Raw genomic sequence first — 18816 nt, 5'->3', positions numbered from 1 at the left:
CATGGAAATAAGAAACTCATTAAAATTTATTTACTCTTGAGATTGTTTTGATACCAGAAAACTAAGAAAAATAAACAAAACTGGGAAACTACTGATTTTTCATAATGAACAATACTAAATTAAAACCACTACCATTAGGTCCATTACCATCATTATCTACATATATCTCTCCTCTTAATTCTCTATGCCAGCCCTGTACTTACCAGAAGAAGCATTCCTACAACAAACCCAAGTGAAAAAACTCTGAAGCAAAGTTTGTTTTATAGAAACTTCGGCAGGACACCGAATGAGAGAAAGGGTCAAACCAAGGTTGTGATATCATTGTATTTAGGACGTGATCGATTAGTAGATATCACTTCTTCCATTGCTTTCCTCTTATTATTACTCAACATTGGTTCTTGTTCAACTTCTTGATGTAGAGGCAAGACTTCAATCACGGATGGTTCTTCTTCTTTTCTTATCTCATGTTTCAAAACTGCATTATCTTCTTTTGCTGAGTTCTCGCTTTCTTTCTTCAGTTTGGTTTTCATCATATGAGGTTTCAACTTGGTAAGATCAGCCAACTTTACTGGCTTCAAGAAGAACTCCTCAGCTCCTTCTTCCAGACATCTGTTGTTTACATTTTCAGGACATTATATACATTGTTAATGGTTCTATTGGTCCAAAGTTAAGTAACACTAATGCCAAATTGCCAACTCACAAATAAGATTCAAAATTTTAATTTTAAAGAAACAGATGCTTACCTGGAGATTCTAGCAGGAACGTTCTCAGATGACATTATCACTACGGGAATGCTTCTAAATGCTGCTGATTCCTACACAATCATATTAACTTAATGTAATTTCTCAGGAAATCAAAATTTTCTGTTTTATACAATACCATAAAAAAAAGCAAGAAGATAATACCTTAACTCTCTTGAGCAAATCATAACCAGTCATGCCAGGCATGCAGTAATCTGTAATTATAAGATTTATTTCAATTTCCTGCACAACGCCACCAACAAACTTCAATATTATGAATTGTGTAGATTAAAAACTCAATTGAATAGTGAATAAGTAAATAAATAAATAAACCTGATGTGTTACAGGTGATGAAGAGGGTGCATTTGGGTCGTTGCTCTCATTGCTTTCTCTCAAACCCAGAAACTCAAGAGCCTTAGACCCTGAATCAACTGTAGTTACTGCAAAATACAAACAAAATAAAACTTTCTTAGAATCTCTCTCTCTATCTTTCTCCAATAACAAAGCTGAGAGATCCTATAGCCATTTTGTGACACCAGTCACCTCCTATCTGGAGAACAGCGTGCCACCAACAATATCTCATAGCATAATAACCCATATACATGACTCCACTCACCCTAAGCCCAAATAAAAATCCGAAATAAAGCCCAGTAGCACCAATCCATCCAAATATCATATACTCGTCAGTCTCACCTGCATGGGGGCAAATGAGGGGTGAGTAACAGGTGAGTTACCCAGTGAGGTATGGGGATACTAAACCCGAAGTCCATGGACCCGGACAGAGCACTCCGAATAAATATAATTTAATCCTAACACGTTGCAAAACACGGTACCTAAAGTACCCAGAGATCAAACAAGCTGCCCACTAACAGGCCAAAACACCACCGAATATGTGCTCGGTAACACACGCCCGTAGACGATTTATCGACCTCCACGCCTTGGCACAACAGGTCGACTACGCTGTGCCGCAGCAAACACCACACCCAATGTACTGTCTCCAGCCGAAATATCCATAGTCGGCTATCAACCAAATCACATCAATATACTATATATATATATATATATATATATATATATTATCAATTACAAATGAACAAACATTGTTGAATCATCTAACACCCTAGTTCCGGTTAAGCAAAGAACCTAAAACTAAGCAAAACAATGACAGACTCAATTTCACGCAAACGGAAACACATTAGAAATAAATTATACTTATTCGAGGTCCTAAGCCGTGTAAGAGAAGCTCGGGAAAAGACCCTCACCTTTGCCACGGGTTCTTCAGAAAAACCTGAGAAACACCGAATGGACTTTTCTGGCTCTAAAATAACAACTCCGGAGCTTTCTGAAAATAGACGAATGTGAGGATTTGGGTAGACCTGAACCCTCGAGAAAACAGACGAATAACTCAAGAACTGACCGTTAAACTTTCAATCCCTCCGGTAAGAATGTAGTCCTATATGTCCCTTGTCCGTAGCCACCGGGTTTACTCCGATCGGCCACCATTTGATCAACCAAAATGGCTTCACCTGCAGGCTGGTCGCATACGAAGACTGCAGCAATACCTCTCGCGAGAACAAACACAACTTTCAGAAAAAACTCGGAATGACAATCCGCTTCTTGGAGATGATAGATAAAAGAGTGAACTACTTACTGACAAATTTCCATACTGAAAGCTTCTGTTTTGGTCGACCGTTTCGCCTTTACGCTGGGACTGGTCGGAACTGTCTCTGCACCACAACAGCTTAAGTTTATTCTTGGCCAGGAAGCAACGTCAATAACTTTTGTTGTACAACTCCGATCTCGATTCCGTTTGCTGCTACAGATTCCTGGAAATGAGATCTATCCAAAGAGCCTTGGTTCAAAGGCTAAAGTCTCCTGAATCGATCTAGGATGACGGCGCAAGGAACTCCTTTCTCTGGCGTGAAGGAAAGGACAATAGGAGTGTGTACTTGAAGACGTGATGAAGAGGGAGAAGACGTGATGGAGATTAATGGAGGCGGTTCTCGATGCACTCTCCTTTCCATTTTCTTTTGATTGCTAGGTTAAGAAATATGATATATATAATGCTTTGGCTTACGAATGGTCTGATTCAATTAAAATCAATACAAAACCAACATTTAGAGAACCGGGTCGTTACAATTCTCCCTTACTTATAAGGAATTCGTCCTCGAATTCAAAGCCGGAGCTGGTTGTCCAAAACCATATTGAGAAAGTTGTAGATAAGTAATCATCATATAAGTCTCAGTCTCCCGGATCTCCTCCTAGATCTTGTTTCTTTCTCTCATAACAAACCTTGACGAACATGGTCATCATTTCCTAAACCGATTTTTCTTGTTAATCCAAAATCTCAACTGACTGAATAGGTGTAAACAATTTTTTTTTTCTCTTTTTTTTTTTTTGTTTTTACCGAGATCACGTCGTGGCTGCTATAAAATAAACTATGACTTTCTCACGACCTTCCTCAATACCAACCCGTCATGGCATTCTGACAACTTTGCTGATAACTGCCATCTATAAACCATTGTTCCACAAAGGGGTACGGTCACATATATTTAGGTTTAAGCTTCCTTTAGCTCCCGAGTCTTAAATCCTCTCTGAAATGTCTTTATTTTTAGGTACACTAAATTATCCAGCTGAACTTCCAAGTCTCTCCAGTATTAACTGCATTTTTTTTTTTTTTTAGTCATCAACTTCCTTTAGGTGGTTATTGAGCATTTATATTTGCTTCAATGTCCTTTAAACCATTGGTTGCTATACGTCATAGTGCTTCCCAACTTTGGTCTAGGATGTGTGTGAATGATCTTCCGTAAAGAGCCTCCTAAAGTGATATCTGAATGCCCAAGTGATAATTGTTGTTGTACATGAATTATTCCAGTGGCTGAATCTTCCTCAATTTCTTTTTCTCCCGCGAGCTAAGCACAAGTCCTGAGGATGCCCTCTTGAGTCTAACTTAGAGAGACGGTTCATGTTCGCTCATACATTAATCTTCATGAAACTTGACTTCCATAGTCCAATAAGAAACCCCATAATCAACATATCTCATTTCCAATCTGGAAGAAGTAGATTGTGCAATTATTCGATAATATCTGATATTTTATTTTGACCATCTGACAAGTCTGATATGGTGACACAATGTAGCTACATCCTTCTTCATACCAGGCAGTGATAATAATTCTTCAACTCTCTGTACTTTTTTTTTTTTGGTGTCGGCCACAATGAAATTGTAGTAGTTTTTTTTTTTTTTTTTTTTTTTTTTTTTTTTTTTTTTTTTTTTTTTTTGAATGAATCGACAGCAACTCTTGCTTCTGAAACCACATGACTCAAAAATCCATTTTTTTTTCTTTGCTAAAACTACACTCACTCATCTAGCAAATAGTTTCTTCTCCTCAGGCTTACCTAACACAATCCATAAATGTTCAGCATGCTCCTCTCTACTCCGAGAATAAATTAGGGTGTCATCGATGAATACAATCACGCACTTATCCAAGTGTTCACGAAAGACATCATACATAATCTTCAAGAATACTAACGGTGGTATCACTACAATTCATAATATCTATTGTACATACTCCTCAGCTGTAGTCATCTAATGGTATCTCGATGCTAAGACAAACGTCGAGAACCATGAACCTCCATGCAGCTAATACAACAAATCATCAATACAAAGAAACGATACTTATCCTTAATGGTCACTTTGTTCAAACCACTGTAGTCGAGACAAATTCTGAAACCCTTATTTTTCTTCTTCACAAACAATAATGTTGCTCCCCACGGTGAAGTACTCGGTATGATAAAATCCATGTCTGATGAATTTTCCATATGCTCTTTCAGTTCGGTCATCTCTGCTACCGCTAATTGGTATAGAACTCGTAAAACCAGTGATGTCCTTGTTTCCAAATCAATCGTAAGAACGTCTCTTGTGTCTGGTGGTGTCCGTTCCAAAGACCACTATTACATCCTCATAATCTGCAATAACCAAAAGATCCTACAACTCATACTGTCCAACATTCTTAACCATTGAAATGATCGCCAAAAATCCCTCTGCTTCTCTATCCAATAACTCCTCAGCATGTAGCATGCATGCAATAAAAACTCTCATTTTCTCCAGCAATATCAACTCTTGCCCTTAGGAAATCTAACACTATAATATGTGGTGACATCCAATCCATCCCAAGGATGACATCGTAAAAGCGTAGCTCCATCCCTGACGAGTCCCCAAACAAATCAGTCCTCCGAGCATAGCTGGTACACTGCGATAAATATAAATACCTCCCACGTCCCATGCCAGTTGTTTGACTGACACATCTCTCAAACGATCAACAATGCTAAAAACTAACAACAAAACCAAGCGTAACTCCAATATCAATACAACACAAGTTGCCACACTCCCAATCCAAAAGCGATCCCCACGAGTTTACAAACTGAACATACCTCCAAAATAGTCAACATACTCGTACACAAAAACAACACATGCCAATCGATGGCTCATACGTCACACCACATAATCTCCAGTAACAAAAACTCGTGGAACGATTGCTTGAAAGAGGGTGGAAGCAGAAACGTCACATATCCACTCCTGGATAATCTCAGAATCATGACCGAAGGAACTGATAACACTCCTGAGACAACTGACGAACTGAGACATCACACATCTGCTGCTGAACATCTGTGTAGAACCCTGTTAGTCGAAGGATGAATGACGATGATTTTACTCATCGTCATAGAAAGAGACAATTGAGTTAGTAATTACTGGATCAAATGGTGCTAAAAGAACTTCGCAAACATTTTTTTTATTATATATATATATATATAAAGTATTTTATACTTTAAAAAGAAAACGTAGAAAACCGAATCCCCTAATCGCCATCCCGGGTCGAGGCCGGGACGGAACCCCGCTCTGATACCAAATTGTGACACCCGTCACCTCCTATCTGGAGAACAGCGTGCCACCAACAATATCTCATAGCATAATAACCCATATACATGACTCCACTCACCCTAAGCCCAAATAAAAATCCGAAATAAAGCCCAGTAGCACCAATCCATCTAAATATCATATACTCGTCAGTCTCACCTGCATGGGGGCAAATGAGGGGTGAGTAACATGTGAGTTACCCAGTGAGGTATGGGGATACTAAACCCGAAGTCCATGGACCCGGACAGAGCACTCCGAATAAATATAATTTAATCCTAACACGTTGCAAAACACGGTAGCTAAAGTACCCAGAGATCAAACAAGCTGCCCACTAACAGGCCAAAACACCACCGAATATGTGCTCGGTAACACACGCCCGTAGACGATTTATCGACCTCCACGCCTTGGCACAACAGGTCAACTACGCTGTGCCGCAGCAAACACCACACCCAATGTACTGTCTCCAGCCGAAATATCCATAGTCGGCTATCAACCAAATCACATCAATATACTATATATATATATATATATATATTATCAATTACAAATGAACAAACATTGTTGAATCATCTAACACCCTAGTTCCGGTTAAGCAAAGAACCTAAAACTAAGCAAAACAATGACAGACTCAATTTCACGCAAACGGAAACATATTAGAAATAAATTATACTTATTCGAGGTCCTAAGCCGTGTAAGAGAAGCTCGGGAAAAGACCCTCACCTTTGCCACGGGTTCTTCAGAAAAACCTGAGAAACACCGAATGGACTTTTCTGGCTCTAAAATAACAACTCCGGAGCTTTCTGAAAATAGACGAATGTGAGGATTTGGGTAGACCTGAACCCTCGAGAAAACAGACGAATAACTCAAGAACTGACCGTTAAACTTTCAATCCCTCCGGTAAGAATGTAGTCCTATATGTCCCTTGTCCGTAGCCACCGGGTTTACTCCGATCGGCCACCATTTGATCAACCAAAATGGCTTCACCTGCAGGCTGGTCGCATACGAAGACTGCAGCAATACCTCTCGCGAGAACAAACACAACTTTCAGAAAATAACTCGGAATGACAATCCGCTTCTTGGAGATGATAGATAAAAGAGTGAACTACTTACTGACAAATTTCCATACTGAAAGCTTCTGTTTTGGTCGACCGTTTCGCCTTTACGCTGGGACTGGTCGGAACTGTCTCTGCACCACAACAGCTTAAGTTTATTCTTGGCCAGGAAGCAACGTCAATAACTTTTGTTGTACAACTCCGATCTCGATTCCGTTTGCTGCTACAGATTCCTGGAAATGAGATCTATCCAAAGAGCCTTGGTTCAAAGGCTAAAGTCTCCTGAATCGATCTAGGATGACGGCGCAAGGAACTCCTTTCTCTGGCGTGAAGGAAAGGACAATAGGAGTGTGTACTTGAAGACGTGATGAAGAGGGAGAAGACGTGATGGAGATTAATGGAGGCGGTTCTCGATGCACTCTCCTTTCCATTTTCTTTTGATTGCTAGGTTAAGAAATATGATATATATAATGCTTTGGTTTACCAATGGTCTGATTCAATTAAAATCAATACAAAACCAACATTTAGAGAACCGGGTCGTTACACATTTTCTGCTGTTTACCTTGACATGAAGACTTTTGCAGCAATCTCTCTATCATTTTCCGATCAACTAGACTATCATCAACAGCCAAAACATGGAACTGTGACTCTGTTGCCATACCCATATCCAAAGTTTCCAGCTTCTTGTTGTTTTTCGTTCTCTTATATATAAAAGATTCTCTATGCTCGTTTATTTCAGGAAATGTTGAGAGTTGTCAATGAGATTAAGAGAGAGGACAGAGAGGCGGACAGGAAAATAAAACTAAGATTGGATCTAGCTTTGAGTTACGGACTAAGCAAGTTTAAAGTAATGTTCTAACAAGAGAACGAGAGAGAAAATATTAAAGAAACTTTTGTAATGGATAAAAATAATGAAAAGAAATCTATATGAAGATTTTAAAGGATTTGTTTTATCCACCGAAGACTTTGTAGAATTAAGATAAGAAGATAAGGGATCTGATTAACATATATATTATCACAACCACATGCATGTTATTTCAAGTTCTTAACGCCCATAGATAGTACTTGTTTTAGACTATAATTGAAACGACCAACCAAATGTTATAGAACTTAATAATAATACAAGCAATATAGTAATAGTAGTTCGGTTGTTGGTAAATTACTTTTCCATTACTGATTTAACGTTTGAAAACAAATGTATTCAAGAGAATGAAATATGCATTGATATAGTTTAACTAAATAAATGTTTTTCTTCTTGGCTGAGTGGGTTTATTCAAAAGATTTTCATCGGACCACATAGATTAAAAGATTCATTGTCCCTATTTGTATTTTGCATTTTAGTGTTGTGGACTCTGTGGATTCATGCAACTCGATGTGACGTCTCATGTTTCGTATCATTTAGTTATTGGATGTAATTTTATGTTACTTTTGTTTTTGTTTTTGTTTTTTTTAAGAAGGGCGTATGTTACTTGTTTTGTTTTTATTTTGGATCAAAAAAAAAATTGGATCAAATTACTTGTTTTGTTTCACTTTGTTTTTATTTGGGTTAATTTTTCACTTTTTTAAAGGCTTTGTAAGTTTTTATTGTCTCAGTCTTTTTTATTGTCTCAGACTTTATATATGCATTATATAATAGCAACCAAATGTAGGTTTCTTATTGGTAATATAAGAACATGCACGCACTCTCATCAAAATATAATCAACTATTCGTGCTTTATTATTTTATGAAAAAATACAATATTACATCGCACTAAAGGCAAAAGGAATATTATAAGTAATAAACCATAAGAATAATTCTTCAGTTATCATAACTTCTTGCATTTTGGTATAATGTTAAAATAATGACATAAATGTGAAATGGCGGTGGCGCTTCTCGTATGCATGCCAGTAAGATTCGTTGATAATGTGAAACTGTAGCAGTTGGGTTATGCGGTAGTGGCAAGGACATGGCAATGCTCACTTGATTATCTGCCAAAGATTTGCCTACCATGGTCATGCCCATCATCATCGTTATCTTTGTAGCATCATCTGTATCTGGACGACACGTATCCAAAGTATGGTGGACACATGAAAAGTCCCTCCGATTACCATCCCCTCTTATTGCTCCAGTGGGTTCCATATTGTCCTTCTCATTTCAACTTTTTTTCTCTTCTAGTTTTCCCATTGTATGATCACTTTATTGTTGATAGTTTCACTTTTTATTTGTTGTGTTATCCTAAACAAAATAACACTGTAAGACTATGGCTTTGTTTTGTTTGTTAACAGACTATATATATTGGCTATGCCGTAAGATTTCTAGTAATCTCAAAAAAAAATTATGTCTCCTCTTAGTAAATTCGCTTTCTTAAACTAAAATTTACTCACACAACTAGATATGATATGGGAAAAGCATGTCATTTGTGCTAAGATTAGTTATCTGATATAGAATTATTATTATACGATCAGCTTTATAAAATCGTGTCTAATCGAATGTCAACATCAACAAGTTAATTTCAAATCGTGTATTTGAATGAATGGAATCCTTTTAGACTCGAAAACTAAAATAGTGTCTGAATCGAATGTCGCCACTCAATTTTTAGTGTTTTTAATGTCCTCTATTTACCTTGAAGTTCAACCATTACCAGACACAAACAAAATTTATCTAAGATTATATATACATTCAGTTTAGCTATCAAAGAGATTGATCAGAAGCTAGAGTCAAAGGACCGGGGAGTTGACTAAAAAGCGATTAGATGAATAGAATGATCATGAAATTGAAATGCACGATGTGTCGGGAAGACATGCTTTGAATCTTAATAACTAGAAATCTATAGTCAAATAATATTATCCTATCAAGATCTTGTCTCGTTAAACTCCAGCACAACCGTCCATATTTCTTTGATGATGGAGGACCCCTTCTCCCCTCAAACACATTCATAACTTCATAATAACAAATTTTGACCCTACAATTCTGAAAAAAAAATTCCGAAGAAGAAGACCACCAATTAGTGGAGTAGTGAAAATATTAAGTGGATGTAAATCGGATGATACAGACATAGATTAAGAACAAATGTGTTTTTCATAGCTAGTGGTAATTAAGACTAATTTGTCATTATATTAACAACGAAACCTCTTAATTATCAAAACAAAATAATAATACACAGAAATTAAATTAGCCATTTTACACCAAAGTTTTATGATGGACTGATGGTGTAACATCTTTTACGCATTATGGAAAATTGTTAAATTTAATCCAACTTTTCATGAGTTATATAAGGGTGATGATCAGTGGGGATTATACTATGATTTTTTTAACCTAGCTAGCGACATGCTTTTCATTATTATAAGTTAAATACCGTGACGATTTGATATTAAACAGTTGTTATTATTGTAATCTTCACGAGAAAACACCACATAACAAAAATACAAAATACATGCATAAGAACCTAAGACTTCTTTTATTGAGCTACATAGAGCTTTGCAACATTTCTCTTATTTTGACATACGTACGTAATAGTAATAACCATTCATTCCATGCATACAAACATAAGAGTTTGTGTTACACGCCAATTCATGGCTTAGCTTCTTCTGTTTTCTTCTCTTCCTCTGTAGCCATCTTCTTGGTACAGCAAACACTGCATCGCGGATAAGGGTACCTTCCGCAGCAACCGTACCTACATCTACGGATTTGCTGGGGCTCAACAACTTCAGCCTCGGCTTGAGGACCTCGGCAACAGTAGCTGCACCGTCCATAACGCCATGATCCGCAACATCCGTACCTACAACCACCACCCCTTTGCTGAGGCTCAACAGCGTTCTCCTCAACAGCCTCGGTATTCATAGCCTCCTCAGCTTGGGCTTTGCTGCAGCAAGCGCTGCACCGTCCAAAAGCGTAGGATCCGCAACATCCGTACCTACAACCACCACGCCCCCGCTGCTCAGGCTCTACAACAACGTCATTGGCCTCGGTTTCGGCCTCCGCGGCCTGAGGTCGGCTGCAGCAAGCGGCGCACTGTCCATAAGCATAGGCTCCGCAGCATCCGTATCTACAACCACGTTGTTGTGGCTCTATGGCATCGGTCGCTTCACTTGGTTTCACTTCTTCCTTAGCTGCACGTGTGGTTTAAAAGTTATTTTACGTCAGGCCATGTAGTTAACATTCCAACATCATTAATGTGAAAGCATAAAAAGAAAAACTATATATATATATAGTTGTATACCATGTGTAGCGGCGTCATTGGATGTGTCGGCAAAAACAGCGAGAGAGAGGGAAAAGAGCAAAGCCAAGAGAGCGAGAGACTTGAGGCTGCCCATGTTTTGGTTTGTCACTTTAGCAATTGTTCGGTTTGTTGTGAGGGAAGATGTTGTTTTTGGGTAGTGAAGAGTGCATGAGCGCAGCACATCTATTTATAGTTGTGCGGCAAAACTTGGCGACAAGAGACCGGTCAAGTATGTCGAGTGAGGTAAGATAATGACATATTTTATGGGGAAAATAAAATTTAAGTGCTAAAATGTGAATCATCAATGAGCACATTCGTTCTGATTAATTCCCTTCGAGTTCAACTAATATCTGGTCTCGGCAGACGTAATCATCTTGTTAAAAATCATCTATGATAATTAGAGATGTGATGAAGAATCACTGAATTAACAAATATTATAAGAAGCTACAATTCGTTTTCTACGCTTAATTTATAGTTCCTTCGTCAAATTAAGTTTTTGTTATGTTGCCTCGATTATTTCTCTTTTATTTTTGTATTTTCCATTAATTTGTGATTTGTGAACAAAAGACCGTGGTTTTAACAACAAAATAAAGATCAATTGGTGCTGTTGTAAGATTTTCCTTTTATAACAAATTAATGGTTCTGTGTCCATATAATAGTGTCACTGATCATACTAATGATAGTACGAAACAATCAAACTACAGTATGTGCAAATATAACTATCATCAATCTCTTGGTCAGAAGGCAGTCGGCAGTACATACCAGTGGATAAATATACAATCAAATATCACAATTTCAGCATAATTTTTATTCTCAGCTAGCAGTTCTCTCCCAGCTAGAATCAGGATATGTTACACCAGTGCTAAAATATAAACATCTGTACTATTTTATTTTGACATAAATAAAAGCCTCTTTACAGATATTAAGTATTCACTCTTACCTTAACTTCTCAAATCCTTTACATCACATACAATATTCAATACCTTAAACCAGTAATATTAAGTCAGATAAATACCCATTCTTGCTTCTGGCCAAAAAAAAACATGATAGAAGTTGAACGTTGAAAGCTATTACATGCATCAAAAGGTTTGACAGCTAACTCTTCTATGTGGTTCCATGTGTAAATGACATGCTCAATACATGACTTGTAATGGTTACACGTGTTGAAATAGTTGTGGCAAAGTCCAATTCTTAGACTTGAAAATCCACGGTTCGAAAGGATAATATCCATCTATACATTCCCAAAACAACCATAGAATCCCAATTCAAACTCTTCCTCTATGTAGGCCAAATCATTAGAATCTGCTATATATATTAAGGGTAAAAGTAAGAGTGAATAATATGAATCAGTTATGGTGTCATGTTGGCTCTATAACTCATTTTGAAGTTGAAAATAGGATTGCCATATTTACATTATGATTTCAACCATATTTAGTAATTTATATGCTATAGTGATAAGATATCCGATTGTTTCACTCGTAAATTAGTTTGAACTTGAAAGCTTCTGTTTCGGTCACTCGAGGGGATTTATCCTAAAAGGCTAAAACGGAATCTAGCATAGATTAGATGCTAATCCTGATTAGACTAATTCTATAGGTCTTATTTTTATCTCTAATTCTTGTCTTGGCATTAGGAATGGAGTATGAAACCTTCCCACCATTTCTTGGGTAAATTTTCAAGTAGTTACGTCATATTTAGTTCTTATAATGTTTTTTTTCTTGAGGCGTTGGTAATGTTGAACCCGTAAACATGCAGTGAACTCAATGTAGCATATATCAAGTGTATTAATGTTATTTGGCTACTATAATTGTTTTTGGTGTTTACTCGATTAAAACTTAAAGTGCCCATCATCACAATTGTATAGTTTGTCGCTATCATATTTTAAGATTGACTCAACAAAAACTAAAATTTCAACCATTATAACGCATATTCGTATGGACAATCGGTAACTTTGGAAGGGATAATACATTTTTAAGAAGCGGAAAACCGATCTCCACCAATACAACAAAAGTTCTGTCTATACCAGCTCTTTATAACATTTGAGTAACAGCTGAACTAAGATCTTACTTGAAAGACCTTTATTTGAGCAAGTGTTTCACTAAGGAATTAAGTCATGTAGATGCAATCATTTTAGATACTCCAGCTCCACCAAGGAATTTGATGAATTATGGGCCGTCACTAATATGGATATATAAGATTGTTTCATTGGGCCGATGGATCTTCAATTATAGAATATTTTAAAAATCTTTTGTTGCATTGTCCAATTCAACAAAATTGATCGATCTTTTTTTTCTCTGTGCACCCAAAATTGATCGATCTATATAGTGAGATATATCACCATAATTTCAGACCAATATACTTTAGGTCAAAGACAATAATAATAGATTCGAGGACGATAGTTCATAAGTTCAACCTGGATAGTCATCAGGCTTTAGAGTAAAAAGTAAAACTAACTTGCAAGCTTTCACCTCCTGTACTCCGAAGAAATATACAAGTCTAAAGCATATATAAACTCTTGGTTTAGAAAAAAATAGTAGATGCAGAAAGCTTTATCTTTGATAGTTCCGAAAATATATTGGATATGATAGATACTTTAACAACGACGTTACGTCGTTTTTGAACATTAATGGCAATGACACTCAAAAATCTCCAATATGGGTCCGTATATTGGAACCATGATGTTTTATATATCTTCTCTATCATATATGTATATGTTCCCTTATCAATGTTATCATGAGACTTTATCAACCCATATCATGAACCATGATGTTTTATATATCTTCTCTATCATATTTTTTATTTGAAACTACTTTGTACTTAATTATTATTTTTAGATAAAAGCATCTGAAAATACTGAAACTTGGTTTTCCTCTTAACAAAAAAAAGATTGAATAAACTCATCCTGAAACTGTATTAAAAAGGTGTATGTAACAAGTTGCATACATTAATACAAATATCTAACTCTTAACATTTGTCTAAACCAAAACTAGTAATCGTTCTTGCGGAATTTAAACATCTCCCTCGGCTACCACACTAGTGGTGGAGAATGGATTCGGCCTCCTGTTAATAGTCAATCAAAAAAATGATCCATGATGGGCCAAACTATATTCTTAATCGTGTGGCCCATATTTATCTAACATGTGGGGCCGTTAGTGAATTTTCTAAGCCACGTATTTCAAAAGGGGTCGGTCCTTCTGAAATCGACCGTTTCTCCATTTGTATCCTTGTATTAGTTTGCATGGCACATAATTGGTCAGGACCCAATTTTCCAACTTTTTTTTTTATCAATCAATGATTAACTTTCTCACTAATGAAATTACATGTTTCTCCATGCAAAATATCAGGTTACATGAAATACAATACATTTATCTCAAAGCAAAACAAACAAACAAACGTGAAGAGGATAGTAAACTCTATGGAATAAAAAGGGAGAAGCTATTATACTTTTTTTTTTCAAAAGAAAGATAGATAGAGAAATTAAACTGGATCTCCTTTAAAAAAGAAAACAAGTTTACAAGACTTGAATGATGTGGCCATGTGGGATAGACAAAAAAGATATGGTTTTAAATTCAAAATTTAAGAATGTAATTTTATGGTTTTAAAAGCACTTACTAGATTTTGACCCGCGCTTTGAAAGCGCGGGATAAATTTTTTAATTTAGAAATTATTACAATTTTTTTATTTGAATTGAATGATTAGTTTTGACGTCTATAATAGAAAGTAATTTATTTTGACGTCTTATAGTCCTAAAAATTCAGGTTTTAGTTCAGGTCTTTTCAGGTTATTTTGTTTTGGGTTATCTAGGCTGGAGTGTAGGACCCGTTTAGGAACCATACATTTTTTCTGATCAGATCAGTGTGGATAATGTCGGATTTGAGTCACATTTATATTTTTGTAAAATCCAAAGTTGAACCGAATTAGTAATAGTTTTAGTTTGATTCATGTTTAAAGCCAACAATCTTGAAGACCCCTCTAAACCCCGGGGAAATCCAAAAAAAAGTTAGGTAATTAAGGGATTTTGGATATTTTAATTTATAATTATATTTTATATATTATAATTATTATTTTTTATTTTTTTCAAATATTTGGATACATTATCAGTTCTTGGTTTAGTTTTAGTTTGGTTTTGATTTTTGAATTTAGAGAAATAATAACCTTTCGGAATTTTGCAATTTTATTTTGGTTTTAGTTTCAGTTTTTTTTTTTCATTTCAGTTCCACTTTATAATAACACAATAGTTTCAGCTTTAATATATATCTTACTAAAACATAATCATTATTAGTTAAAGCCTTAAAATATTTATAATATTACTTTTTTGTACTATTGTGTTTTAAAGGATTTTTGTCATTTATTAAATATATTTTTATCGTATGTAAATTGATTCAAAATCATATGTCCAAAATATCAAACTTCACTTGACTATATTCAAGGGATGTACGTGACTAATGATTGTCATATTCAAAATATTTATATATAATTTTCATAATTTGTTATTTAAAATTAAATAGTAATGGTACTGTTATAAATACTTAGCAAATCAAGGGATTTTACTTGCAAAAATTCAATTAGAAATCGAGATAAAAATTTGTTAAATATAAGATGTGCTTTAAAATATATGTAATCAAATCTAATTTTTATTTGTATTAAAGGATGTGTATATTTGTGAAATAGTTATATTGTTAAGTATCAGAATATAGTTGAGGTAAGCATTAAAGTGTATCAGTGATATTATTCTGTTGCAGATTATAGTGAAAATGTTCATTTTTACCATAGATCATTATCTCAATTTGAAAGGATCATTGGCATTGTTTTAGAGGTCTCTAGTTCAAGTGATCACTGAGACGAAACAATTATCTTTTTCAGTCTTGATATTAAAAGAAGATATAAATTTTAAAATGCTTGGAAATTAATAAAACAAATAGGTTTCTTTTTATTCAAAGATTAAAATATCTTTTTGTATCACTCTAAAATTAAAATTCTACAATATGTTAACCCAAAATTTGGTTCAACAACCAAATATGTTTATTGTTTTTCGGGTAAAGCCACACAATATAATCTAAAAAGGAGATTACATTTTAATTGTATTAACTTAAATGTTCAATAGAATAACCCACAAAAAAACTACAATCGTAAAAACTATATTTTACTTTTTTTTTGACAAAAGTAATTATTTGTTTAATTTCCAGATGATCAAAAATCTGCAATTTCCCTGAAATCTATTCAAATTTGTACTCCTTGATATATTTCATTAACAATGAATAATACAATATCACTATATTAGAATATTAGTCAAATGGATTATATGAAATTTTTTAATTGTTGCACATTTTGGAATAATCGTTGATCATGCACAAAATGAACTTGTTAAGAACTTTAAGAGACTTTAGACTGATCATCCTTATAAATGTTTGAGGGTCAATGCAAAGCTTGACCTGATCATCTATGTTACTAATATAGTTTCAACCACAAAGTATTTATAGTTTCCAGCGGTGACAAATATAATAGGAAGAGAGTAAATATTCAGTACTACTACTTATACGAAAATTTTGTTTCAGTATTCTACCAGACTAAAATGGCTCTGCTTATCATCAAAACTAAGAACTATCTCCATTATTAAAATCAATAAAAGAAACCTATGCCAGAAATATCTATAAAACATAGTGTTACAAAAAGGTGCAATATCAAAAGAAAATAGTTACCTTAGTAGCAGCAAAAATAGTTGATTATTGGTCAACTTGAAATTCTGGATTATTGTTCGTTCTTTGTCATATTATTCTTACCATTCCAAACCCGTGAAACCTTTTAAATTCAAATCCATTGAAGAGATTATCCTTCTTAATTTCCACTTCAAACTGATAAATCAAGTATGAACTCATGAAGTTATAGCAAAATGATTTTTCTTTTAAACGGGTAAAGATACATCATAACATATTACCATTTTTTTTTGGTGGGAAAGCTACTTTGATATACCAGCTGTTTTGAAAGGCCTCACATCGGAGAGGTATGATAACTTCTGTGTAATTTTCATATGTTTCTGTGCTATTTTGTGAATTTCGTGTTAGATCAATATGGTCAGATATCTTGTATATATAGAAAAGGATAGGTGGGTTACTGAATGATAGTGCCATATTTATGAATACCGCTGAGTAGTATATTTTATGGATATTCCTCGCGAATTGGTTTTCAGAGCGTATATAGGAAATATAAGATTTTGAACAAACTAATATTAATTGTATAAAGCGAATATAGGAAATATAAGATATATTATATATTTTTTGTTAGGTAACATCTTTGAGAATTTTGCTTGATCGAGGGTCAAATCGATCCTATATTAGTTGTCGACATTGATTTCAAAATTAGTTGCTATATATTAGGTTAGATTTTAAAACTGGTTTTCAAAGCTATATAGGAAATATAATATTTTGAACAAACTAAATATAATTGAATAAATGAATATTGGAAACAGAAAACATTATATTTGTTTGTTAGTTAACATTTTTTTAAGGAATTACTTGGAATATTGGAAACAGAATATATTATATATTTTTGTTATGCTATTAGACTTTTAGTTTAAAATTCAAGTTATTATATTAGCCGCTTAAACCGGCAGATTATCTAATTAGCTTGCAAATATGTTCGAAATGAACTCTTTAATACATGGACTTATTGGTAAATATTTGAAAAATGTATGGTCTTGTATATCATTCTGAAAATATATGAGTTACTAAGTAGTTGTCTTTCTGCAGGTTCTATTATCGATTCATTCTTGTTGATCGTAAGTGTGGCTGGAGACTTTACTTCACTCTTTTTTTTTTTTTTTGGAACTCAGACTTTACTTCACTATGTATAAAACCAAAAATACGAATAATTTAAACATTTCCAATATGTTGCGACATAATTTTTCTAAGAATTGCATTAATCATAATTGTGAAAACATAGAAAGGCTTGAAAAATATTTAATGTCGTAAAGCGTAAAAGGGAATTAAATAATAAAAGTTTTTGGAATATATAGTATTATGTATTAAATAATAGAAAATCATAGTTTAAAAACATTTCAGTGGCATAGAATTGTAAATACTTCAAAACTTTGAGGTGGCCTCAAAAAAGGCCCTTCAGTTTTAATAGTATTGATTGATGTCATCTACAAGGATTTTTTCATTAAAAATAGTTTAAACAAAAAAAAATTATATAAAATAAGGGTATGACTGGTTTTTCCGCTACCACCCGCAAACGCAGCTTTTGCGGTTAGTAACGGTTGCTGGCGTTTTGCAACAATCGCTCAAACCGCTCTAAACCGCTCCAAATCGCTCTGAACCTCATAAATTCAAAAGCTGGTTCCAGCTAGCGTTTGCGGTTGCGGGCGTTTGCGGGAGGATAAAATTTTTTTTTTTTTTCCAAAACAATATAAATACAAAAATAAAAAAATAAAAAAATTCAATAAAAAAATTAAAGTGAAATTATAAAAATGCTAAAATATATCAATTAAATTTTAATTAATATTATAAAACTTTAAAATAAAAATATTTTCTATATTTTTAAAAAATTTAAACTATATCTTTCTAAATATAAATTTTATATTTATTATAATATTATTATTTTTGATATTTTTATAATTGTATAAAATGTAAATATTATTAATTTATTATTTAACAGCTGCTGAATTTGGTAGTTAACCAGTCATAAGTATTCCGCAAACGCACAAATTTCTAACTGCAGAACCAGTCGTACAAATCTATTAAAACCGCTAGAAACCGCAACCACCCGCATCTGCAAACTCCCGCAACCGCAACCGCAACCGCAACCGCTGCGGTTAAACCAGTCATGCTCTAAGTAGATCAGGTTTCTAGCCTTAAAAATAGAGAGAATATTATGCCACATATAATGGTATACTTATTTTAAAAAAATTAAAA

General features: G+C 34.3%; 2 protein-coding genes across 6 annotated transcripts; both read right to left on the bottom strand.

Annotated features, from left to right (window-relative positions):
* Positions 1–8: 8 nt before the first annotated feature.
* Positions 9–18049, bottom strand: LOC103865872 (two-component response regulator ARR8). 5 transcript variants are annotated; one of them, XM_033289685.1, is made up of 11 exons: positions 10907–13470; positions 7270–10796; positions 6531–7151; positions 6376–6455; positions 2158–5814; positions 2003–2082; positions 1357–1433; positions 1074–1180; positions 906–983; positions 744–814; positions 9–609 (listed from the first exon to the last, which is right to left on the bottom strand). In XM_033289685.1, exons 9-11 carry the CDS (start codon positions 945–947, stop codon positions 300–302), a joined length of 423 nt encoding a protein of 140 aa, XP_033145576.1. In that variant the 5' UTR covers positions 948–983; positions 1074–1180; positions 1357–1433; positions 2003–2082; positions 2158–5814; positions 6376–6455; positions 6531–7151; positions 7270–10796; positions 10907–13470; the 3' UTR covers positions 9–299. The 5 variants fall into 5 exon arrangements, with proteins under 5 accessions (XP_033145576.1, XP_033145577.1, XP_018513652.1 ...); XM_033289686.1 differs by lacking the exon at positions 1357–1433; XM_018658136.2 differs by lacking the exons at positions 1357–1433; positions 2003–2082; positions 2158–5814; positions 6376–6455; positions 6531–7151 and having other exon boundaries at positions 10907–18049.
* On the bottom strand, positions 10258–11000 carry LOC103865871 (late embryogenesis abundant protein M17). The gene is made up of 2 exons (XM_009143730.3): positions 10907–11000; positions 10258–10796 (listed from the first exon to the last, which is right to left on the bottom strand). Exons 1-2 carry the CDS (start codon positions 10998–11000, stop codon positions 10258–10260), a joined length of 633 nt encoding a protein of 210 aa, XP_009141978.1.
* Positions 18050–18816: the final 767 nt, after the last annotated feature.

This window comes from Brassica rapa, chromosome A04 (genome assembly GCF_000309985.2).
Source record: "Brassica rapa cultivar Chiifu-401-42 chromosome A04, CAAS_Brap_v3.01, whole genome shotgun sequence".
NCBI classification, from domain to species: domain Eukaryota; kingdom Viridiplantae; phylum Streptophyta; class Magnoliopsida; order Brassicales; family Brassicaceae; genus Brassica; species Brassica rapa.
This window is presented reverse-complemented; position numbering and strand designations above follow the sequence as displayed.

Coding starts and splice junctions, on each gene's coding strand:
- LOC103865871 (XM_009143730.3), bottom strand. CDS start 11,000: ATGGGCAGCCTCAAGTCTCTCGCTCTCTTGGCTTTGCTCTTTTCCCTC. Junction 10,797..10,906: donor CAATGACGCCGCTACACATG/GTATACAACTAT, acceptor CCACACGTGCAG/CTAAGGAAGAAGTGAAACCA.
- LOC103865872 (XM_018658136.2), bottom strand. CDS start 7,372: ATGGGTATGGCAACAGAGTCACAGTTCCATGTTTTGGCTGTTGATGAT. Junction 815..905: donor ATTTGCTCAAGAGAGTTAAG/GTATTATCTTCT, acceptor ATGATTGTGTAG/GAATCAGCAGCATTTAGAAG. Junction 610..743: donor GTTCCTGCTAGAATCTCCAG/GTAAGCATCTGT, acceptor TGTAAACAACAG/ATGTCTGGAAGAAGGAGCTG.